At 22.3% G+C, this 24,049-nt stretch overlaps 5 protein-coding genes across 11 annotated transcripts in view; 3 read left to right on the forward strand and 2 right to left on the reverse strand.

Annotated features, from left to right (window-relative positions):
* LOC105735475 (uncharacterized) overlaps positions 1-14,499 on the forward strand; it is a 127,347-nt gene extending 112,848 nt beyond the window's left edge. Inside the window, exons 1-5 of one of the 3 annotated variants that reach the window (XM_086910635.1) lie at positions 12,342-12,617; positions 12,697-12,954; positions 13,409-13,582; positions 13,655-13,844; positions 14,256-14,499. In XM_086910635.1, the coding sequence (XP_086766761.1) occupies positions 12,531-12,617; positions 12,697-12,954; positions 13,409-13,582; positions 13,655-13,844; positions 14,256-14,464 (918 nt within the window). In that variant the 5' untranslated portion in view covers positions 12,342-12,530 and the 3' untranslated portion in view covers positions 14,465-14,499. Of the gene's footprint in view, positions 1-12,341; positions 12,618-12,696; positions 12,955-13,408; positions 13,583-13,654; positions 13,854-14,255 lie in introns of those variants that run through there. The other 2 variants (XM_086910634.1, XM_086910636.1) reach the window with 2 other exon arrangements.
* On the reverse strand, positions 1-20,977 carry LOC100871066 (serine protease inhibitor 88Ea). 2 transcript variants are annotated; one of them, XM_086910623.1, is made up of 6 exons: positions 20,864-20,977; positions 7,466-7,560; positions 6,066-6,328; positions 2,275-2,628; positions 1,241-1,616; positions 1-1,157 (listed from the first exon to the last, which is right to left on the reverse strand). In XM_086910623.1, the coding sequence occupies exons 3-6, from the start codon at positions 6,093-6,095 to the stop codon at positions 562-564; spliced, it is 1,356 nt and encodes a 451-aa protein (XP_086766749.1). In that variant the 5' UTR covers positions 6,096-6,328; positions 7,466-7,560; positions 20,864-20,977; the 3' UTR covers positions 1-561. The 2 variants fall into 2 exon arrangements, with proteins under 2 accessions (XP_086766749.1, XP_003693789.3); XM_003693741.4 differs by lacking the exon at positions 7,466-7,560 and having other exon boundaries at positions 20,864-20,936.
* Positions 14,913-16,164, forward strand: LOC147657288 (uncharacterized). 2 transcript variants are annotated; one of them, XR_015292701.1, is made up of 3 exons: positions 14,913-15,105; positions 15,781-15,897; positions 15,990-16,164. XR_015292701.1 is itself a non-coding variant. In XM_086910643.1 (2 exons), the coding sequence occupies exons 1-2, from the start codon at positions 15,613-15,615 to the stop codon at positions 16,050-16,052; spliced, it is 348 nt and encodes a 115-aa protein (XP_086766769.1). In that variant the 5' UTR covers positions 15,588-15,612; the 3' UTR covers positions 16,053-16,164. The 2 variants fall into 2 exon arrangements, 1 of the variants encoding a protein (XP_086766769.1); XM_086910643.1 differs by lacking the exon at positions 14,913-15,105 and having other exon boundaries at positions 15,588-15,897.
* On the reverse strand, positions 15,400-21,507 carry LOC100870025 (thiamine transporter 2). Its single transcript, XM_012486686.3, has 7 exons — positions 20,864-21,507; positions 20,216-20,458; positions 19,651-20,035; positions 18,922-19,332; positions 18,482-18,674; positions 18,272-18,410; positions 15,400-16,863 (listed from the first exon to the last, which is right to left on the reverse strand). The coding sequence occupies exons 2-7, from the start codon at positions 20,336-20,338 to the stop codon at positions 16,726-16,728; spliced, it is 1,389 nt and encodes a 462-aa protein (XP_012342140.2). The 5' UTR covers positions 20,339-20,458; positions 20,864-21,507; the 3' UTR covers positions 15,400-16,725.
* Tmem43 (Transmembrane protein 43) lies at positions 21,317-23,841 on the forward strand. 3 transcript variants are annotated; one of them, XM_003693744.4, is made up of 6 exons: positions 21,317-21,916; positions 22,074-22,256; positions 22,316-22,548; positions 22,612-22,912; positions 23,054-23,259; positions 23,347-23,841. In XM_003693744.4, exons 1-6 carry the CDS (start codon positions 21,902-21,904, stop codon positions 23,627-23,629), a joined length of 1,221 nt encoding a protein of 406 aa, XP_003693792.1. In that variant the 5' UTR covers positions 21,317-21,901; the 3' UTR covers positions 23,630-23,841. The 3 variants fall into 3 exon arrangements, with proteins under 3 accessions (XP_003693792.1, XP_086766753.1, XP_012342138.1); XM_086910627.1 differs by having other exon boundaries at positions 21,327-21,607; XM_012486684.3 differs by having other exon boundaries at positions 21,388-21,916; positions 22,702-22,912.
* Positions 23,842-24,049: the final 208 nt, after the last annotated feature.

Below are 24,049 nucleotides of genomic sequence, written 5' to 3' on the forward strand. Positions count from 1 at the left end.
TTGATTATATACCATTTTTTATTACATAATTTATATTAAAAATATAATATTGAAATTCATATTACAAAATAGAATTTTCATCAGTTTTTATTAATAGTCCAACGTTGAACTATATACGAATATCAAACTTGCACAATATTGTAAGAGATATTTAAATTATAACATTAGAACATATGTCGTTATATTTGCGGCATAATCGCAATATTTTGTTCGTTCGTAACGACCGTAACATCCATTAAAAAATTCGAATATTCTATGTTATATACACATACAGTATAACAAATTTCAACTTCAATTACTCAATTCATTGCTCTCTTCAATAATTTAATTCCACTAAACCTCATGAAACTATTACACACGTTCTAAAAACGATTATAAATCTTTACACAAATTTTTGTACAAAATTGTACGGCTCCAATCCTTTGCAAATATCGATCGATCATGCTTGTCATAAAAAGAGAAAAAAATTTTTAAGTTTGTCACACACTTCGTCAAAACTCATTCCCTGCACACGTTTTGTTTCAAAGATAACAAAACGACAAACAACGATCACAAATTACCTCAAGCTGCCTCCGCAGTATTCTTTGGAGTATTGGGATTACGGAAAATACCGGCGAACAATATAGTGCGCTTTGCTTTCTCGTAGATAAAGTAGACGAACGGATGATTGGCGTTGAAGACTGTCGGTACCAGTGGCCGGCCGGAACGGAACGTGTAAAGGGCAGTGGCTGCGGCTGCAGTGGTCCCTTCCTCGGTGACTTCGATCCGCGCACGATGGACAGCAGCGCCAAGATGCACCGATTCTTCACCATCTTCGACGAAACCCTTAAGATTGGCCACGTCAGGTATCACCAACTCGCCCGCACCGATTGCATCGAGCAACGTGGTTATTTGAAGTTCCTTCTCGACCTCGAATCGCGGCAGGATGATCTCTACCGGTTGAGGGAGCGAATCAGAGGTTAAAAGATCGCGGATCTCCGTGTATCCCGCCTCCGTGGAGAGACGTTCGATCAGATGGTAAATACTGTCCCGTTCCCCGTTTTGCGTAGAATCGTTGGAAATTTTTGTAACGAATGGCGGCAGGAGGATAAACATGGAGATTTCGTTCCCTTTGTAGGGTAGCTCCAATACGTGTGCGCCAAGTATTTCGGAGATAACTGCAAAGAAAAATTATTTTAGCTTTTATTATTGATTAATGATTAAATGATTAAATAATTTTTAAATAATTTTTAATTATTACCATGATTGAAATTTCCTTGCTGCCTCATGTATTTAACCATAGAATGTTGCGATTTGGAAGAATAAAAGATGTCTTTCTTAGAATTGGTAGGATTGAACCGACTTTTCCAAAGACCTTTGAAGTATACCGCGTTAGCCAGTACCAAATCAGTGTCTGTTGTGATACTGTTAGGGGGAAGAAGATCCCGAATGTGACCTTTAGTCATGTTGCTGACCCAATTGTTAATTTGATCGCGGACAGCATTTGGATTGGTTTTGAAATCGATCTTTTCCAATTGATTGCCAAATAAACTTAATATACATTCCCGTACTTTTTTCTTGTCTGATATCCATAATCGATTCGCCGAGTTAAGCTCGTAATTAGGTGATACATCATTCTGGAAAATAAAAGAGACGAAATTAGTTTAATGATTCATTCATTACTATCCTGCTAAATTCAATTTTATAATTGAACGAAATAATATGTAATTTTTAAGAAATATAAAAACTTTACAAAAATCGAGAGAAAATATATAAAATATATGTAACTGCAAACAAAAACGAGAATTATATAAGTAATCAAACTATCACATAACATTTCCAACTGTGTCCACCAAAGAAACAAATATTACTCATTCATCGCATGTACTGATTCCTTAAAGAATTTTACGAAACTTCAAGGTTAAAACATTTCCTACATAAATTGAAACAAATTAAGCTATTTAAATTCTTTGCGATATTTTTGCCTGTAAAAAATAAAAGTTAAACAATCGATTACCAGTTAATAATATCATTTTGCAAATTGCAAGTTAGAGAATTTTCTAAAACTTGACGGCTGTTACAATGTTAATAAATGAGCCATAATCGATTTTTACCATAATTTTTGTTTCGATTTTTAAAATCAATATTCTATGAATATATTAACATCTTGTATATCTAACATTGTTAGTTCGATTGAACAAAAGGAACAGATGTTGCACGATTATGTGGCTCGCCTTGGAATACTTGCAAACTTAAACAATAATGATGTAATCGCTCCACTTCGAGCCTTCTCACCTGACCGTTGATTTGTTGTTTGAGGGTATTCTCGAAGGAATAATATCGTTGTACGTCGACTTTTGATATGTCAGCAGGTAGCTGTAATGCTCTCTTCAAGGCTTCCTCGGTGGTACCTCGGGAACCGAAATACGCCAAGGTCACAGCCTGATGAATACTGTAAGGACTGTAGATTACATTGTCTTGAGATTCGAATAAAGATATCTTTTTAAGGGTCTCAAGAGCGAAATGAAATTTCGAATCGATTATGGCTTTCTTCGAGCCAGCGCTCATCATCGAAGGACTATCGTTTCCGGTCAGACATTGCGCTGATACGCCTCTTAACACCAATAATATCGATAACACCGATATTATCTGAAAGAAAAGAAAGTAAATATTAAAAAAAAAAAAAAAAATTTATAAGTGAAGCGAAAAAATAAATTATTGCAAATTAGAAGATATAAGATTTTTAGAGCGTAGGAAAGATTCTCTAAAGATTTGTATTTATTTTCGAGTAGAAAAAAAATTTTCAAAACAACGTCGCAAACAAAGTATTATCAAGAGGCAAAATATTTAAATTTTAAGAATAAAAGAATTTCATCCTCCAAATAAAATAAAACATGCGTAATTTGAAGAATAGAAATAGATTTGCATAGATTATGCAAAACTGAGTTTACGCTTTAAAAATGTATGACGACATTCGTATAATTTCCGGTATTGTTACGAAATTTCTCTAGATATTATTCTATTATTATCTCACAATTATCACAAATTATTATTATGATATAATTATAATATTTTGTCATACGTTAATATGTTTTGTTAGAAAAAGCAAAATGTTTTAAAAGAAAAAAATAAATTCTACAATTGACATATTTATCTATCTTGAGTGACAGAAAAAAAAATAACAAAATTATAGTAACTTGAATAAAAATAATTATTTAAAATATTTAATACTTAATAAAATATTTTTAAATCGTTTGAATATTTTTAACTCATCCAAATTATGTTAAAGATATTCAATTTTTTACGACATCAAAGAGAAATTATAATCTTATAATTAAAAATTTCGCAAATTCTTTTTATTTTTATTTTTTTCTTTTTTTTTTTTTTTTCTTTGGTAACACAGTACTCGTCACTTTTAAATGTAATTTATGTTATAGAGATCACATTATGCTCGAGGTCAATGTGATATTGATAAATAAATCATTATGCACGACATCTATATCTACGACATTTTTATGCCAAAAAAAAAAGTTTCGTGTAGGAATCACGCTCTGATTGTTCACAACAATTAAAGTGGATCAAATATATTCAAGACCTAATTAATTTCTCTTAATTATAGATAATTATAATTTAATAAAATTGTTATTTATTATTCATAAAAATATTAAAATTTATTATTATTTCTCCTTATTATGAAACTTATATTTATGATATTTACATATAATTTGTTATTGTGAATTATTTGAATTAAAAGTTATTTAGAATAGAGCAATATTTTATTTTTGAATTATTGTTTTTTATTAATAACTTTTGAAATATATCTAATAAAAAGATAAAGCAAAAGATACAGCATTATTGTATTCTATTAACACTATTCACAGAAAATAATTATAATAAAAAATCATCAAATATCATATATTTGATAATAAAATTGTAATAAAATTTCATTTAATTTTTCTATGTTCTATATTCAATAAATAATAAAACAATTTTTTTATTAAATTAATTATTATATAAATTATTATATTCAATTACACATTCAAATACACTATTTTTCTAACTAAAACATCAATAATCAGTTATTGCAGTTGTTACGTCTATAAACAATCAATTAAAAAATAATATTTTCTTTAACTTATCATAAATTGACGCATAATATTCGTGATTTAATATTATGCATATTTCCAGATAAAAAAATTAAAATATCACTTATATTTTATCAATTATTATATATAAATTTAAAATAGCTAGCTAATCTAAACTATATATAAGTAAACTAATCAGTTTAATTACGTCCAATATTAAAATTATTAAACATGATTACAAAAATACTTTCATCGTCATGATCTTTTCCTAAAAAAAATTCAACAGTTTTTCAGAAAACTCAAAAACATATATAAAATAGAAAATATTTTCGTATTTTAATTGATCACAATCAATTTCAAAGCGAGGACATAGAACAAATGTCGAAGATTTACATATAGATTCACAATAGATTCCACAAAACAGTAATCGTAAAATTAATGAAAATTATACGATTTGAAACGAACGAGAGGCAAACAACGAGACGAGTGAAAGCGAGCAAACCGTGACGTCATAGAGTCCGACTTTCTTGGCTGAAATTAACGTATGACGAGTTCTCATGTGACGAAAACAAGAGAAACTATACCACGCCTCTCTATTGTTCCTGATACTGTTGCCTCAAACACATAAGAAACTCACTACAATTATTTTTCAATGTATTATGCAAATACTAATATATAAGAGTTTATATAATTTCATAATTTTTCACTTCCTCTAACAATCTTTAATTTCACTCCTTTTTCTCTGAACGAAACACTTGTTGATTTATGAGAACGATAATTTCTGTAATTTCTATCGAGAAATCTTTTCTCTTAAACTTAAATCTTAATTTTCAGTACACATAATCTTTTTTGTATCCAATCTTCAGTTGTACATCTTGCCAATTTCTCTCTCTCCAGAGTTTTTCGTAATTTTAACAGTATTTAGATTCACGAAGATCGATAGAGAATCCCGCAATGCCGACAGAAACAATGAGCGAATGACAAATGAATTCTTCGATAGGATACGTGTCTAATTTAATAAATAAAACACGTACACACGTTTCAACTGTTGACTGATATGATTGTACACAAAATCGAATTTAAATCGAATTATCTTCTATGATGAAAAATAATGTATGACATTCTTTATAAACATTGCAATTCAAAAATAATAAAAGAATTTCTATTAGAATTTTTTATTCCAGCATATGATAAAAATCATTAAAAAGACTAGATAAAAACATGTCCTTCATGGTCCGAGGAATACTAATCGTGAAACTAAGCATCGAGCATTTTTATAAAAAATATTTAGGAACGTGAGAAAATTTGTAGAGAAATATATATATATATATATATGAAAGAATTATTTGACCGAAAAAGAATAATTTAAATAATAATATTGTGAAAAACGAAGTAACGCGAAATATATATATATATAAGAAGATAAGTTATCGCTACTTGAACTTTTCATTACTGAGAAATCGACATCTATGGAATCTTTGTTGATGAACAATCTATAATACTTGAAGAATTGAAGAAATATATTGAATTTTTTATTTACGAAATTGAAATCATAATAACATGTATTATATAACATGATCATATATATATATAAATATAATACTCTAAAAAAATAATATTTAACAGTGAAATAATAAAAATTATACAATCAATAATTATAATTAATCCATATAATTAATCTAATTATAATAATTATTATCTGATTACTATCTTAAGTTTAGTGTAAACACAATGTATTAAAACATAGTTAAAATAAGCTAGAAATCTATTAAAAAGAACATCCTACCAAATTAAAACAATTTTAATTTTCAGATTAATTAAATTTCCAAGATATCGATTGCAATTTTAAATATCATATGGCATATCTTCGAAACTGTTTACAAATTCCATCTCCTCTCCAAAACGTATACAAAGGAAATCTTAATTAATGAATGAAATGAAAACTGTAATCAATTTTCACTAATTCTAATTATTCTAATTCATCAAAGGATTACCACTCACCGATTTAAAAAATATTTCGCGGATTTGCATATTCCTTCTCTGTTTCTGAAGCTGATCGGACACGAAATACGATCCGATGATCCCTCGCTACGATGTTGAACTGAGTGCACAGGAAGAAAAAGCAGTGGCGGCGAGATGCTCGCGGGTAACTGGCTTCTTGACTGCATCCCCACTACTCACTGTCATATTTATTCATTGGAAACGAATCCTTTCCACCGATACGCTGTCGTCCAACCAAGCCAACACGACTTGTTACTCTTATGCTGGAAATGCCCGGTTATAATAGTTTTATTGTCAGGAAATCCCAACTACAGCCAGGAGGGGAGAGAAACACGTGTCGTTATTGAAAATCATTGATACGATTCACCGAGTGCTACTGAACGTAAAATTTTTCATATATTCGGTGCAAACGAACGTTGATTGAATATTCAGTTAAATATTGTGATATAAATTAACATTCGATTAATTTCGAAATGATTTAATAAATTTGTTCAAGACGAGATATAACGAATTATGCTGTTTTTAATGTTTGTATTCTTTTACAAAAAGTAAGTGATTTTTAAACTTTTAAGCAGAGGTGTATATTTCCGGTCTGTATAATCTTATTCAAATTATGTATGCTTAAAGTTAACAACGTGGACAATGCATGTGAGATAAACAAGTGATTAAATATTGATTTCTGAAATGTTTTGCGTTTGAAATAATTCTAAAAGAAAATTATATTATAAAGTAGTAAATTTTTTTAGTAATTTTTTTTTTCTTTTATTTGTTTTATCAATCGAAATACATAAACTATATCGTTATATTCGAAGATAAATGTAAATGAAATAGTTAAAGTAAAAAAAAATATAAAGTGAAATGATGAAACCATTTATTAAAACCATGAATGGAATTCTTGAAACGAGTCGCGAATGAATTGGAATAATTATTTTTGAAGAATGACAAACGTCACATTGTGACAATAATAAAGCCTACTATTGTTTGAGAAACTAAGAAAATTACAATTTGGCCATGAATGAAATAAGCAAGGATTTTTCATTATAAGAAATCACTTCTCTGATTCAATTTAACTCTAAATATGGACATTTTTGTATACCAATGTTTGTTTTATTTTTTAGAATAAATCTTTCAAAATTATCTTACAAATATATTAATGCTTTGTATATTTGAATGATTGATCAAATAAATTACATGTACATAAATTACCTAAGACCTTTGTAAATCTTTGGAAATGGTCTTTTTTTACAAAATAATCTTTTTTCCATTAAATATTTCTCTTTTTTTAATTTTTCAATATGATTCTGTTCAAGAAAAATATATGATAATTTACTAGAATACCATAGAATGCATCATATATCGTAGGAATTAACTGACGATACAAGAAATCAAAATCCACTTACTTTCTCAATAATTTTAAGCTGGTTTTATCATTAACCTGGTTTGTATATGATGACGTGAACATGATGCGTCATGGGGATCTTTTGCAGAATTTCGTCTGCAAATAGATAAATACATATCATATATGTCATTGGTTTATTTTTTAAATTTAAAATTGAAGAAAAAAGAGTCTTCGAAGAATTTTGTTTTCCTAAAATGCCATCGATATAATTTTTATTTTTAGTATGTAAAAATAATATTGTTTAATTATGCATTTACGTAATTTTTTAATTCAAATCTAAGTGCTTCGTTCATTCACAATATCTAATCTGATATCTTTTTGACTTGATAATGTGCACATATTATTTGTCATTATTTAAAGACTATTAGTAATTGTATCAAGAAAAAGTTGAATCAAATAAATATATATACCAAATTAAACTCAAACACAATATTATTTGAAAATTATTAGTAAGTGTATCAAGAAAAAGTAAATGAATCAAATAGATATACATGTCAAACTAAACTCAAACAATATCATAATTTTTCTATGATAAGAAGTCTGCATTGCAAAACTATTCGGAAAACTAAATATTACAAGATTATTATTTTAATTAAAAAATTTTAAATTTTAAATATTTTAAATAAAAAAATATCGAATTCTTCTTTGACTTTTAAGAAAATACTTTATAATAAATATATTTCGGATATCCTGTATTTTTATTTTTATTTATTTATTTTTTTTTTTTCTATACTATTATACATTTATACATTTGGGATAATATGAATTTTATCAAAGATTACATTATTATGTTTAGAGCTTAATATATTTTGCAATAATATTATTAGTAAAATTTTATAGATTTGCATAATAATAATTTACCAATTAATAACATTAATCACATGTTGATAAATTATTATGCAAAAGAGCTTTGAAATTTAATTTTTGACTCTCAAGAGTGGCAAGAAGAAAATGCTTGTCGAATTGAATCGTTCGAATGACATATATCTAGAAACGAATCATAGACAAAGATTATGTTCTCAAAGAATTAATGAATTTTCTTTCTCAAATTTTCTTTTTATTTTTTTTCTTTTGAAATTTATTTGACGTCGAGAAATGAAATTAGCTTCGTTTCACACTTCGTTGGCCAATAGCCAGAGAAAGCGAATCGAAAGGAGTTATCTTCTTCGCGAATCCTCGAGAATAATTACCGGGTCAAAATTATTAAAGAGTCAAATGATGGCACAATAAGAGCAATTAAGAGATCCGTCTTGAGTCAGATTTAATTAAACGATTCTAACTCATGATATAATCTTCCATAATTTTTATTATGGAACTCTTTAAAAAATTTCTATGTTTGAAGCAGAATTTTTATTGTTTAAATTTTTTTAAAATTTTTATTATATCTTTTTCTCTTAATATAAACTATAGTATAATTATAATTTAAATTTAGTATAAACTATACGATCTAAAAAAGAATATTTTATTATTACTATTATATGAGAGATAATAAATCTTAAAATTGCAATCATTTATAGAAATAATGAGATATTTTAATCGTGTTACTTCATCTGTTAATTTTGTTTGCAAAAAAAAGTTTTTTTGACGTTTATGATTCACTTTGAGAAAAACTTAATTATGAATAGATGTTAATGAAGAATCTGGAAATTCCAACTTACAATGTTTTATACTTAATTAATCGTAACGCATTGAAAAATAAAGTTTATTAGCGCATTAATAATAATATAATGTTATATAATAGAAAATATATTTTATATTATATAATTCTTATTTTTTTCAAAGACATTAATAATAAAGTTCTTCCTGTTATTAAGATAACAGTTAAATAGAATTACCACGTAAAACAATATCAATTTAATTGCAGCTTTGTGTGATGGCGCTATATCTCTTCTGCCTGTAATATAGCGCCATCGTAAATTATGTTATGTCGATGTAAAATGTTATCGACTAAGATCGCTGATGTTAGTCCTGTTGTCTATATACAGGCGTTCTTAATATAAAATTAAATTATTTATAATTTGAAAAATAAATTTTATTTAACATATATATATATATATATATATATATATATATATATATATATATATATATATATACACAAGTATTTTATTTTAAACTTTCAAGACAAATATCTTCAAAGATACAAAAAATACAGAAAAATATTTCATTGTCATTTATTTCATTTTGTTATAACTATAAAGAATTTCGAATTTTATATTTTTTATTGTATATTATTATACTTTGTGTCAAATTTTTTTAAAAATGTTACGTAAACTTTTTTTTTTCATAAATTCTTTCCAAAATATTAACTTTTAAAGTTAAAAAGTTAAAATAATGTCATATATTATATCATTTTATATATAATTATATAATTAATCATGCATTAATTGATATTATGCGTAATTAATTATTCTAGAACTTTAACGTAAGATAAATAAAATGGCATGAATCGGAAAATAAAATAAATGACACGATCTCTTTGATATTATACATCTTCCTGAAACATTTCTATATCTTTTGTATATCTTTTTTGAAATATTTATTGTAAGAGAGATGAATAATATATATTGAAACATACTATATAAATTTAATGTTTAAACTATTAAAAATACGTGATACGTTTCTGAATATATTTTATTTTATATTTTTTGTAAAAAAAAAGAATTAAAAATTTGTCGATTATATCGCGCTTATCAAGCATTAATATGATACATGCTATCGTTCATATCGCTCTCCAATATCCATTCTCACGTATCATGTAAGAATCAATACATTTATCAATGTCACTTGTTATAATACAAAGCTAATGTTATAAATGTCATGTTATAAAAAACCTAGATATGATAACACTTGATATGAACACTTTCATGATCAACGTTTCAAATATGATATTATCTTTTATCTTTTATTAAATTATTAGATTTAGTAGACTACATATTTTAAGTAAATATTTAATTATATAAATTAATTCATCGTTGAAATATTAAATAATCAAATAAATAAATGAAAATAATTAATTTATTATTTAACATGTAAACATTATCTATGATAAGAAGTTTTTATCTTAAATAATATATTTAAATTTTTTTATTCTATACATGGAAATTTTAAAATTTGAGACAGAATATTTTTTTGTTACATGAGGCATATTATACATTCTTTGCATGCATTTTATATGAATAATTATATCATATCATATTTTAATGTGAAAACAAAAATTATATTCTTTTATAGAATGATTATCAGATATTTATTAAGCTTTATTATTATTTATTTTAATATTTATGAAATTTTTTTCATGAAAAAGCTTCCAAATAATTTGTTAAATAAATCTAGAAAAAAAATTAAGAACATAAATGTTACGTTAGTTTACTTAAATATATATAATAATATTAAATATATCTTTATTTAAATAAATAACATTTAATCTTTTTTTAGAGCAAACTTGTTACTCAATCTAATTACACAATAATCTTATACAAACTTAAAATACTATACATTATATATTCTGTGCACATAAAATATAATTTTACATTAAAATAAAATATATTTAAATTAAATTTAAATTACAAATCATTTCATAAAAAAAATTATCTGCAAATTTCTCATATAAATATATTTCTCAATTCTTTCTTCTTGCTTCTTTAATTTAAATGTAATGAAATTTTTATTTAATTATAATACAAGCTGTTTCTAACTCTTAATTTTCAATGAAAATATAGTGTCAGTTTTTTCTTTCATTAATGAGTTAATTGAACTTTATTGGACATATGTATATATGAACTTTCTTCATCGTTTTGATGTCTAGAATCCACTCTCCAAAAATGTCCCATATTTTTATAAACATATATATATATATATATATATATATATATAAAATAATAATATTATTAACTACTATTCATAATAATTTAAATAGTTGAAAACGTTTAAATTTTTATTACACACAAATATTGCAATCTATATCAAAATATATTATATTATAAATTATATATTTTAAAAAATCAATAATGTTAAAAATCAATTTGTATTGAAAATTCCATTGATATTCAATTCATAGAAAATATTATTTTTTGTAAACAGTCAATATCATATATAACGTTTATTATTTATTATTTGTATTATCAGTTACCAAGAAAATTCTTATTTTTCTTCATTTAAAAGCAATGATTTTTAAATTTTGATCCATGAAGATCCGAGAATTAAAATCAATGATCTATAAGTAATTTTTCAAATGAAAATTTAATTTTATTTATTTGTTATTTAGTTTTAATATGAAAAATGCAATTTCAATTAATCTTTTATTAAAATCAATTGCTAACATTTCATTTCTAAATAAAAATATACCTATATAAAGAATAAACATTTTACATGCTTACTCTGTTAGCAAGAGTATAAAGTTAAGGATTAGTTAAAATGCATATCGTAAGAAAGAGATCTTCATCAAATTCGTAAAACTTAAGAAATAATAGAATGACGTTTTCTACGTAAATCAACGATTGATTATGAAACAAATTTTCCACGAATTTATTCATGATCTTATATTTCAATAAAAATTGTTCGAATCTCGTTACGTAAATATTTTACCTCCATCAAATTTTTTAAATAGCACAACTTTAATTTAATTAAATTTATTTTGAAAAAAATTTTTCAAATTTGTATATAATATAAATTGTAATATAATAGAACATTGTAAATATTTTAAACAAAAATTCTGAATTTAATTGATATAAAATATTTATTTAATCAGAAATAGAAATTATTTTAATACAATTAAGTTCCATAAGATCATAATAATTTTCTACTAATGAAAATTTCTCTTTACTTCTCTGGCAATTACGTTGATATTTATTGCGAAATTGCTGATTCAATATTATACACAAATAATCGATAATAATTAAGAATATGTAACTTCATAGTTTAAATAAAAACTAATAATTTGTAACCTAGATACTAATTCATAACATTTTAAATAGTCTAGTACTAAAATTTAACTAAATATATCATTATTTATTGCAATTTCTTGTATATCATGTACAAATATTTTTCAAGAATTCTATCCTTCCATGCTAAAACATATAATTGTCATCATATGTGTGATATTTATATTTTTCAAATCTGTCAAAAGCTATAATCATCTGAAAAAATTACAAGTTAACTTTATGATTTTTCAATGATTGAAATTAATTAACAATTTGTTGAAATGTAATGTAAATTAATTCTTTATTTCAGAATAATGAAGATTTTACGGAGACGACGCTTCCTCCGGATATGGAACTCATGGAAGTACCTACCAACAATAGAAGCTCATTGAATATGTTAGAGAATATTACAAATAAAATTTGGAGAATCTTGCCTGTGATCAATATACCTCAAAGTTGGGTTCTTACATATTGTATGAAACATACTGAGATTACTGAAGACGTTGAAAAAGCAACTATGCAATGCCAATATGATGGTACTGATTGGGACTGCACATTTATCGAGTTGGTAAAAATCAATATTCATGAATATTGAAATTTTATATATATATATATATAATATTCGTGATTTATAAATAGGTTTCGGATTTTTATGCAAATTCATATTTTAAAAAATATGATTAAAGAAATAGAATTCTTATTTCATTTTCTAAATATAACAAGAATTCTTTATTTCGAATATTTTATGAATATTTTATGAGTATTTTGTTTATTAAACATTTATTATTTCGTAAAACTTGGATCTATTTATTCAAAATAAATTTTATGAGTTTTTTAAAAATAAATAATAAATTTTTGTTTCTCTTACTAAAAAAATTATTGAATAAAAAAGTTAATATTACTATTGATGTATTTATTTTTTTATAAAAATGTTTAAACTTATGAAATATTTTTATATAGTCGATATATAAATAATCTTTTTATTAATTGTAAATAAATTAAATAAATAATCTTTTTTACAGGGTGGAGGACGAGATGATTATAATATGGGAAAAATTGTCTCATTATTTCAAACTCTTTCTAATCGCGGATTAAGATTAAAATTGCTTCGTGCAGCTGAAATTTGTGGCAAATTATGGCAAAAATATAAACAATTTCAGGACAATAGATTAATTCAAATGCGATTGAATATTGATGTGAGACGATCAATAACTTAAATTATTTTTTTTTAAAAATACAATTTTCTATAATGTTTCTTTTTATTGAAGATAAAGAATAGAGAAAAAAGATCAAAAAAAAATAAAGATTTGGCAGATTCGAAAATAACACAGAAAAATTTAAAAAAAAAAATGGAAAAGATATATGATGAGGAAATAAAAAAAAAGAGACGAGCAGTTAAAAAAATGCAAGCTATTCGACAAAAATTGATGAACGAGATTACAGAACTTGAAAATAAAAGTATAAATAGTAAAAAAATAATATAATAATAAGTAATATAATTAAATAATCAATAAATTAAATAATCTTATAATAGAGTCTGTAAATTAGAAAAAATTTATTCAATAATAATTGAAAATATATGTATATATATATAATAATAATAGTAATAATAATATCATTATTTTTAATATTATAATTAATTAATTATTTATTATTAATTAATTTATTTATTATTATATATTAATTAATTTTTAAGTTTCTCATTTCTTTTTCACTATATTTTAAAAATTTAAAATATATTCATTAAATTATTCTTATTCTTATTTAATAATTTCCGATATATAAAAAAAAATAAAATAATTTTAATCTTTCAATCAGAAATATTAAGAAAATTTCTATGTAATTATTGCATAAAAATCGATTTTCTAGAATCGTTAAATCCAGAAGAAGAATCCAAACTTAATCGATTACGTTTAACAATGGTGAAAAATCCTCACATCAATAATTTAGAAGAATATCCTCTAGCAGCAGATCGAACAGAATTATCTTGTCTTCAAGAAATAGGGTCATGTTTAACGCAACAAGTTACAAAAGCTTGCGAATCTATCGTTCTCGATGCAATCAAAAAATTAATGTAATACAATCTCTTTTTAATATATATTTCATTAAATTACTTTTACTGATAATAATTGACATTTTAAAAAGGTATAAAAAAAAAAATAAAAAAATGATACAATATTTCAATAAAATATTAGTATCACTTTTCTAAAATTAATTAGTATTATGATATTAATTAACTATAACTACTAATATATATATATATATATATATATATATATATATAAAATAACATTTTTATTATAACATTTTATTTATTTATTATTTTTTATAATTTTATATTTTTATAATTTTAAAATTAACATTTAAAAAAAATATTCATATTAAATTTATCTGTTTACTTATAATCTAAATTTAATTTTAAATACCTGAAATAATCATATTGCATTTTAATAAATAAAATAGTTATATCTATTTTATCAATTGAAAATTATGATATTTATAATTATAAATATTTCCATATTACTTAATTGAATGAATTTACTCGAGTAGTTTAAATCGATTAGATTTTAATAAAAATCAATATTTTTTTTATACCGTGTATTGCTTTTTATTTATTTAGTTGCCTACAATTACTAATTCCATGACAAAATTTTCAAACCAATAAATATTTTTATAATGTTAATAACATTATTGAATATAATATTTTTATATCATCATAGTAAGTACATAATTATCGATATATTAAATAACCTTTCAAATATTATTTGAAGAATTTATCACAATTTTGTGTAATTGTGTGTCATAGAAGTACCATTAATCTTATCATTATATATTTCTAAAATATCGAATGCGGCTATGGCACAAGATACTAATACAAATTTAATAAATTTTGATAAATCAAACAGGAGTCTTTATGAAATATATCCTGTACTGATTTCACCAAATTGGGTAAATACATCTATATATATATATATATATATGTATGTGTATATGCATGTATATAACATTATTATTGATCGCATAAATTTTTTATTATTTGAGATAGTACATAAAAATATGGATATATATAATTTATTTATAATTGTATATAAATAATTTATTTGTAAATATAATATTTAAAAATAAAAATGTAAAATATTTAAATAATAATACAGATACATAAAATTTTAAAAATTACAATTTTTTATGTAATAGTGATTATTATTTTTTAATTTTTTATTACAAGATGTTACAAATTTGCTTAAAAGATACATTGTTATTGGATAAATTACAGTCGCATATAAGCGATTGTAACAATTATCCTTGTATGTTTTCGAAAGTTATCGAAAATGAATCAATGAAATCTGTTATATCTATAATACGAAATGATACAATGGATGATATATTCAATCAGGAATTTAAACAGAGTATACAAGATTGTTTAGTATGGTGGAAATTATTCAAACATTTTAACAAGAATGCAAATCCTCGTCGCGAATTAGGAAGATGTTTGTTTCAAACATTTTCGTCTGTAAGCAATTTTCTAAACATAAGAAAAGAAAAATAACTTAAATAAATTAGATAAAAAGAACTTTTATTATAAAAAATTATTTTATTTTTCAGAAATGTAGAGAATTCGTTTTGGATAAAGTAAAATTACTGTTAATTACCACAAAAGAAGAATAAAATATTATCTAAATTGAAGTATAAGGATAATTGGAAAAGAATGGAAAAAGAATATTAAAAATGTCTTATAAAAACTTTTTTAAAAATGAATAAAATTTATATATTTTTTATATTTCTTAGATGTACATATCATTTTATTTATTATTTATATTTCTACAATCATACATCACAATTTAAAAATATCTATATAATTATGCTTATATATCTTCCATCGTATTTTTTTATTAATTTTTTATTAATTTATTATTTAATTTAGTAGTTACTCATTTCATATTATAACATAATATACATAACATGTAGGAAAAATCAGAAATGGATAATATTTAAAGTATTGTATAAGTTTTATCAATATAGATATAATATATGATAATAGTCAAAATCAAATAAATGTTGAAATTAAAAAACTCATTTGATATTTTTGATATTTAAACTTACTAAAAATATAATTAAAATTAACTAAAATTTTTTAAAATTTATATTATAAAAAAACTGATATTGCAATTTGATAAATTGTTTTTATAAAATTATATAAAATTATATATTACATATCTAAATGATCCTGTTATAAATTTTCAAAATAAATTTTTATTTATTATATTTTTAAAAATTAATATTTTTAAAATATAAATTAGAATTTAATAATTTTACTAAATTATTTAATCTTCAATACTTTTTAATCTTCAATATCTCTGTGAATGTTTTTCCATATTTTAAAACCTATACCTTTTTTACAATGTTGTATAATGTTTATAATACCTATTATTATATAAAATATTGATATAACAATGAAATAACCACCATAAACAAAATACTGAAAAAAAGTACATAGTAACATATTATAATATTACAGATAAAAATTTAATTGATTAATAGAACTCATAAAAAGAAATGTAAAAATTTTAATAAATATGTATTTGAAAACTTGTTTACTAATATTAAAGTTTTTTTCATCAATTTATCATTTTATGATACCATATTTTATAATAATCAAATATGGCTAATTATTAAATATCATATATATTTTACTTATTATATTATTTTAATATATTTATTTATTAAGAAAAACTCAATAAATCAGAAAATTAAATAATTTTATAAAAAAATAAAATAATATATGCTCCAGTAAAATAAAACTAATATGCAAAAATAATTTTCTAAAAAAAACATGTTTTGAATTACATATTTTATAAAAAATACACGTTTTAAAAAATACAATAATTTTATAAATGTAAAAAATATATATTTATTTTTATTAAGAGATATTTTATATTATTAAGAGACAAGTTAAGTTTCGATTACCGGTAATTCACGCGCTTAAATGGTATATATCATTACAATCAATTATAATAAATTGTGAATTATTTATATAATTATTGAATATAATTATTCAAATTGGGATTGCAAAATTTATTGCAAAAAAACATATTTTTGTCTATAAAAAATTATGAAAAAACAAAATTAATTTAAATTAATCGATGGAGTTAACATCTTTTTTATCAAAGTATATCACATCAAAATCAATTTAAATGATATATATATATATATAAATATCAATATAAAAGAATGTATGAATTATATCTATGAAATTGAAATATTAAAGAAATTTTGTATATTATTTTGTATTCTTCTAATAAATTAATGATATCATCATGTACTGTACTACTGTAAATACTTGAAAAAATTCTTCTTATCAGAAATCTTCTGATAATTTGTATTATAAAAAATATACAATTTATTAAATTTTGCGTTATTAAATTATTAAGTAAAATAATAATTAAATTAAATAATATTAATAAATAATAATGATTCAATATTACTGTTAAAGTTCAAAAACAATAACATTGTATAAATAATTGCATTATCAAATATGACACTTGTGGAAGTTAATAATATTATTATAAGTTGGAATACACTAATAAATAAAGTAAATCATATATTCACAATGTATACAAAATTAATAATTAAATTTACTGATTTAATAGGAAATTATTTTAAACAAATAATTAAAAAAATAAATATTATAGAAACAGATAAACCAAATAATATCAAATATAAATAATTTCCAATATTATATTAATATAAATTTAAATATTAATATAAATTTTCAATATCTAATATTTATTAAATTTTTTTTTACATATGTTTTTTATGAGTCCTATTATTGTAATTTATATAATTATAATATATATTTTTAATTAATATTTAAATAGCAGTCTTACCTGTGATCTCAGATCTAATTTTAAATTTCCATTTACTACTATAGCTGTTAATATACTTTGCAATAATAATGCAAAAAAGGTATTCACACCAAATATTAAACCATAACTATCTTCTGATATATATTTTGCAACTTCAAAACTGCAAATTGTACATATAAAATTATAATGTGATTAATTATTTTTAATAAATAATTTTATATGAAAATAAACCTTGCAATGGTAACCATTATATGATAAATGTTTCCAAATATCATGTACGCAGCATATAATAACCAAATATTATAATTAAATGAAGATAGCACTAACAAACTACCTTCCACAAATGACATAAATGATACTAGTACATCTCCAATTAAAGACCAATTTAATGGCATCTTTCCAATACAGAAAACAGTGATTGTACCTAATTTATAAAAATAAGAATATTATAATTCTTATTATATAAACTTAATTATCTAATATATAATTATTATATTAAAATTGTATAAATATAAAAATGTTTAGATGATAGAAAATTTACTTAAAAAAATTACAACTATATTGAATCTTATTTGTAATTTATTGTAATATATTATTATTATTATTATTTATTATTCATTATATTTTACTTTATGTTTAAACTAATGAATTATGTAAATTTATTTGTTCACCTATAATTGTATATAAGAAATCTATAGCTCCATTATAAATTCTATCTTCAGGTAATACTGCAGTTTTCCACAATAATTGTATGTAACTAATAACTTGTAAGTATCCACAAGTTGAAAATGACCACCATATTGACCATTTTATTACATGACTATTTGAATATGCTCCTAAAAAATCTTTCCATAATAAAATATAAGCTTTTTTTACTTTATGTACCAATGAAATATTTATTCTAGAAGAAGAATATTCCTTAGGTTGTTCAGATCTTTGAAATATTTGATTAACATTATTTTGTTGCAATACAATTTCTTCCTTATGTGTTAACGAAATATGATTATCATTTTTTCTATGAAAGTAAATGGACTGTGGAACTGAAGGTAAAAAAAATGCCCACAGTGTTGCAAATATAAGAACTGAAAATTACAAATTCATTTGATGAATTGAAAAATTAATTCAACAATTATAATTTTTGTTATTTTTAAATAGAATAGATATATAATATTAAGCTTAAGTAAATAAAATAAAATTAAAAATAAAATTAATTATATACATTCTTTGTAAATTTTTCTTTTAATTTTGTAAAATGTAATATTTAACAAAAATAAAAGAATTTTTTTATTTAATTATTATAAATAAAGTTTAATATATATCATTTTTATTATTTCATATTAGTATGAAAATTGTAATTTTAATTTCATTAGAAATTTAAATAAATATACAAAAATAAGTACCTGCTAATGTAATGTAATTTAATTGATGATAATCTAATATATCAAAAGATACTGTTAATTGTGCAACAATACCAGCCATACAACGACCAAATAATGATGCTGCTTTTGTATGACTAGTTACTTCTTGATAATGTTTTTTATCAACTTTAGCATAAATATATGTATAATATGCTACTTCTGTGGAAAGAAATAAGCCATAAAAAAATTCTAAAATTTGCATAGTTAAAACATCTTGCCCAAGAATTATTAAAAGAAAAGTAATAGCTCCAGAAATACCACATAAGATAATAATAGGCTTATATCTTAGAAAATCTGTTATCAAAAATATAATAACTAATGTTGCAAAATATGAATATGTGGAAACAGGAAATATTTCTTGATTTACCTAAAAAAATAATGATAATCTTAATCTTAATTTTAAAATTTTATATCATAAATATGTTATATAATTTAATGATTATTAAAAATAAAAAAAATCAATAATACATATAAAATTTATTTTATTTTTAAAATAAATAAATATATTTTTATAATTAAACATAATTGTTACATATAACATATTTACTTGATCATCTGTAAAATTTTTCCATGGTCCTGTCAAATAATTAGTTACAAAAGATTCTGAAGGTCTGAACTCTTTAAAACAACCAAATATGCACAAAATACATGAAATTATTATCCACTTCATATTAATAACATATTTTTCTTCTTTGTTTTGATTTTATTTTTTGAAATATATTTGTTGTTTTCAATATTTTCTGTTTTTTCTTTCAACATATTTTTATCATGCTAATGTAGTTATCACATGCTATAATTTATTATTTTCAAATTATTTAAAATACATATATTATTATATTATATAGAAATTATAAGTATAATCAATTGATTTTATTATTTTTATATTTTATATTCTCAAACTAATTTATAAAATATTTGTAATTTTGAATTATAATTTATTTTCTATCACATTAGAACTTTGATTTTATATTTATTTTCCTATAAAATTAATTTCATTAATACTTATTTACCATTATTTTTTAATTTAAATATAATACAATATTAATATATAATTAATAAAAATTTTATAATTTTTTATTTTTTTAAAATATCTAAAGAAATCAAATTTTATGAACTTATTGTTTATGTTGGTCACTAATATATGATAATCTCAAACGATTTTATTATCAAAAAATTTGTAAACTTTATAACTTACAAGAATATTACTACAGAATAACGACAAACGATCATTCCACTTTCAACTCACTGCAAATACTGTTCTAAATATTAAGATCAAATAAGATGATAAATGATAGATGAGGGCGCTATTGTCACTTTTATGAATTTTTCTTTACAGTTTTTTAAAAACTTGTAAATAATTAATTTTAATACTCCATTATAGGAATATAATCAATAAAATATATACAGAATGTTATTATTCATAGAATACTTTTGAAAAATTAATTTTAAAAAATATAAAAGTTGATATACAAAAATGTCGTGATTTAATAATTTAATAATTTAATTAAGTTATAAGCAATTGAAGTTTGTTAGACAGCATAGATAAAATATAAATAACTATTCTGTCTTTATTGTCCTATTTTATTCTTCTATCATTTCATTTAACGTAAATTTAAATTATTTACAATTTAATAAATAAACAATCGATCGATTTGTATATACCAACTTTCATATTTGGTCTCTAAAATCGATCTTTTTAAAATGTCTATATATATATGTATGTATGTATGTATATATTAATCTTATAATTTACATTTATAAAAAATCCATGTATAGATTTAAAATTCTGAATTTTCAACTTTTCTTTACGGTTTTTTAAAAATTCAAGATGGCTACACTGAGATGTAATGATTTTATCAAATAATAAGGAGTTGAAAAAAACAAAGGTTTTGTTGAATAAAGATGACTTGTATGTAATAAGCAATAAAGTAAATTAAAGGTCATTATAATTTTTTATGCTCTTGCACGTGATTCATAATATCATTAAAGTTAGAACAAAGATTTACATACACTGCATGAACTGAAATATATTTTATGCAATACGTCAAATTAATTGAGCAATACATATTCGTAGTCTAATTTTGAACATTAGTTCATGAACAAACACGATTAAAATGTATACACTTTGAATTGTATTATTATATACAATTTTTATGAAATTACGTGAAATAAAATGGTATTTTAAAGTTTCAACAGACAAATATTATCATTCCGTATAATGTAATCTATTAAAATGTATCGTGCAAATGTAAGCATAACTTTATATTCATTTTTCGCTTAAATTTTTTTTAATTTTCTGATTTTTTCTAAATATAATATTTCAATATATATATCTAATATATTTTATAATATTATTATAATATTTTTAATATAATTTAAATAATTTAAATAAAAAATTACTTTAGCAAAATGGGCAGCCCCAAAGGGCAAATACTGAACCTATTCATCAAAATCGAGTTAATGGAAGACAACCTCCTCCTGTAAATATTCCAGTGACAGTTTCTGAACAATTTAGAGAATCATGGTTAACTGCTATTATTGGACTTATTATGTTTGCAACTGGCATGTGTCTTTTATTTTGGAATGAGGTTTGTAAATATTTCATCATTAATTAAGAAACAAAATTTTTGATTAGTTAATATTACAGGGAAGAGCAGTGAAAGTAGCACATTCTTTGGATGAAGCTTTGCGTAATGTAGCTGTACTTCCAAATGCAATGAAATTATTACCTGAATATGAAGGTCGTTTAATACATTTATCAGGTCCATTAAAAATATCAGAACCATTAACTGAACCTGATTATGGTGTAATTGTATCAAGTGTAAAATTAAAACGAAGAGTGCAAATGTATCAATGGGTTGAGATAGAAGAAGAAAGAAGGTAAATTATAAAACATATTTTCATCATAAATCAATTTCTATAACTTATAATTTTGTACATTAGTTTTGGAGGAGTAACAGAAGAAGAAAAACATTATTATTACACAACAGAATGGAAAGATAAACTTGTTGATTCAGATCATTTTTATATTAGAACTGGTCACCATAATCCAAAAGAAATGCCTATTAAAAGTCAAGTGCAAGTTGCAGATGAAGTTAAGATTGGTGCATTTATATTTGGGATTGAATTGAAAAAAAAATTTAATGATTTTGTAGAAGTTACTAGTGATGAAAGACCTGAACGTAAAGATATTAAAATGCATTCTGGTTTATATTATCATAGTTCTAATTTATGGAAACCTAAGGTTATTATTTAAAATTATATATAAATTACATATATAATTATATATGTAATAGTATATATTAGTAATTATATTATTATAGTATAGTAATATAATTATAATAAATTAAGCAATACATACATATTCACACACATTTATTTATAGGTAGGTGATATACGTATACAATTCTCCTATGCAGGAAAAGGAGGAGATATATATTCTATAGTTGGCATGTTGCAAAAAGGAACTATTATACCATATATTACATCACATGGAGAAGAAATTTTACTTCAAAGGAGGCATAAAATGTCAGTAGATCAAATGTTTCATTCTGAGCATGTACACAATTACTGGCGTACATGGAGTATTAGGTAATTTTTTTTTAAATTATTTAAATAATGCATTCTGATATTTTTTTTTTTATAAATATTTTGTCATAAAATTGCTAACTATTTCAGAGGACTTGGCTGGTTAGTTTTATTTTTGGCAGCAACATGTTTAGCAAATATATTGAGAACTGTAATTCTAAATTCAACATTCTTATGTGGAATTATTGCAGTTGAATCTTTAACAATGTCTGTATCAATGTCTATTAGTCTATTAGTGATTGGTTTTGCTTGGGTATGGTATCGACCAGTAATAGGTCTTTGTTTAGCATTAGCATCAATTTTACCATTTATTTATTCAACATTAACTTCAGCATCTCAATCTCAACAACGTGATAGTTATAGAAGGCTATGAATTTTTATTAAATAATTAAATTATATTTATATAAAACATTCATTTATATAATATATTTTTTATTATTATGCTCTTTTTTGCATAATTTAATATTAAAACATAACTAATCTAAAAAAATGTTAATTATATTGTAAATTATTATGCAATATAAATGTCATTGATCATTTTAAATATTTAAAATGTAGACAATAAACTATTTTGTGAACTTTAAATATTTTCGTATAATTTTACGTATTAATTTATTTCTGATAAATTTTCCCTATTTTTAATCAAAAACAATTGAATATTCAATTTTGATAGCGTAATTTTTAATATTATAATTTTAGAAATATAAGTATTTTTTTTTTTTTTTGATGTCCCTAGATGTATGTATTTTAAAATTCCCCAATGAATGAAAGTTTATTTTTCTCTATCCAATAG

This window comes from Apis florea, unplaced genomic scaffold (assembly GCF_048593485.1).
Source record: "Apis florea isolate Af1SG1 unplaced genomic scaffold, ASM4859348v1 contig_3195_pilon, whole genome shotgun sequence".
Taxonomy (NCBI): domain Eukaryota; kingdom Metazoa; phylum Arthropoda; class Insecta; order Hymenoptera; family Apidae; genus Apis; species Apis florea.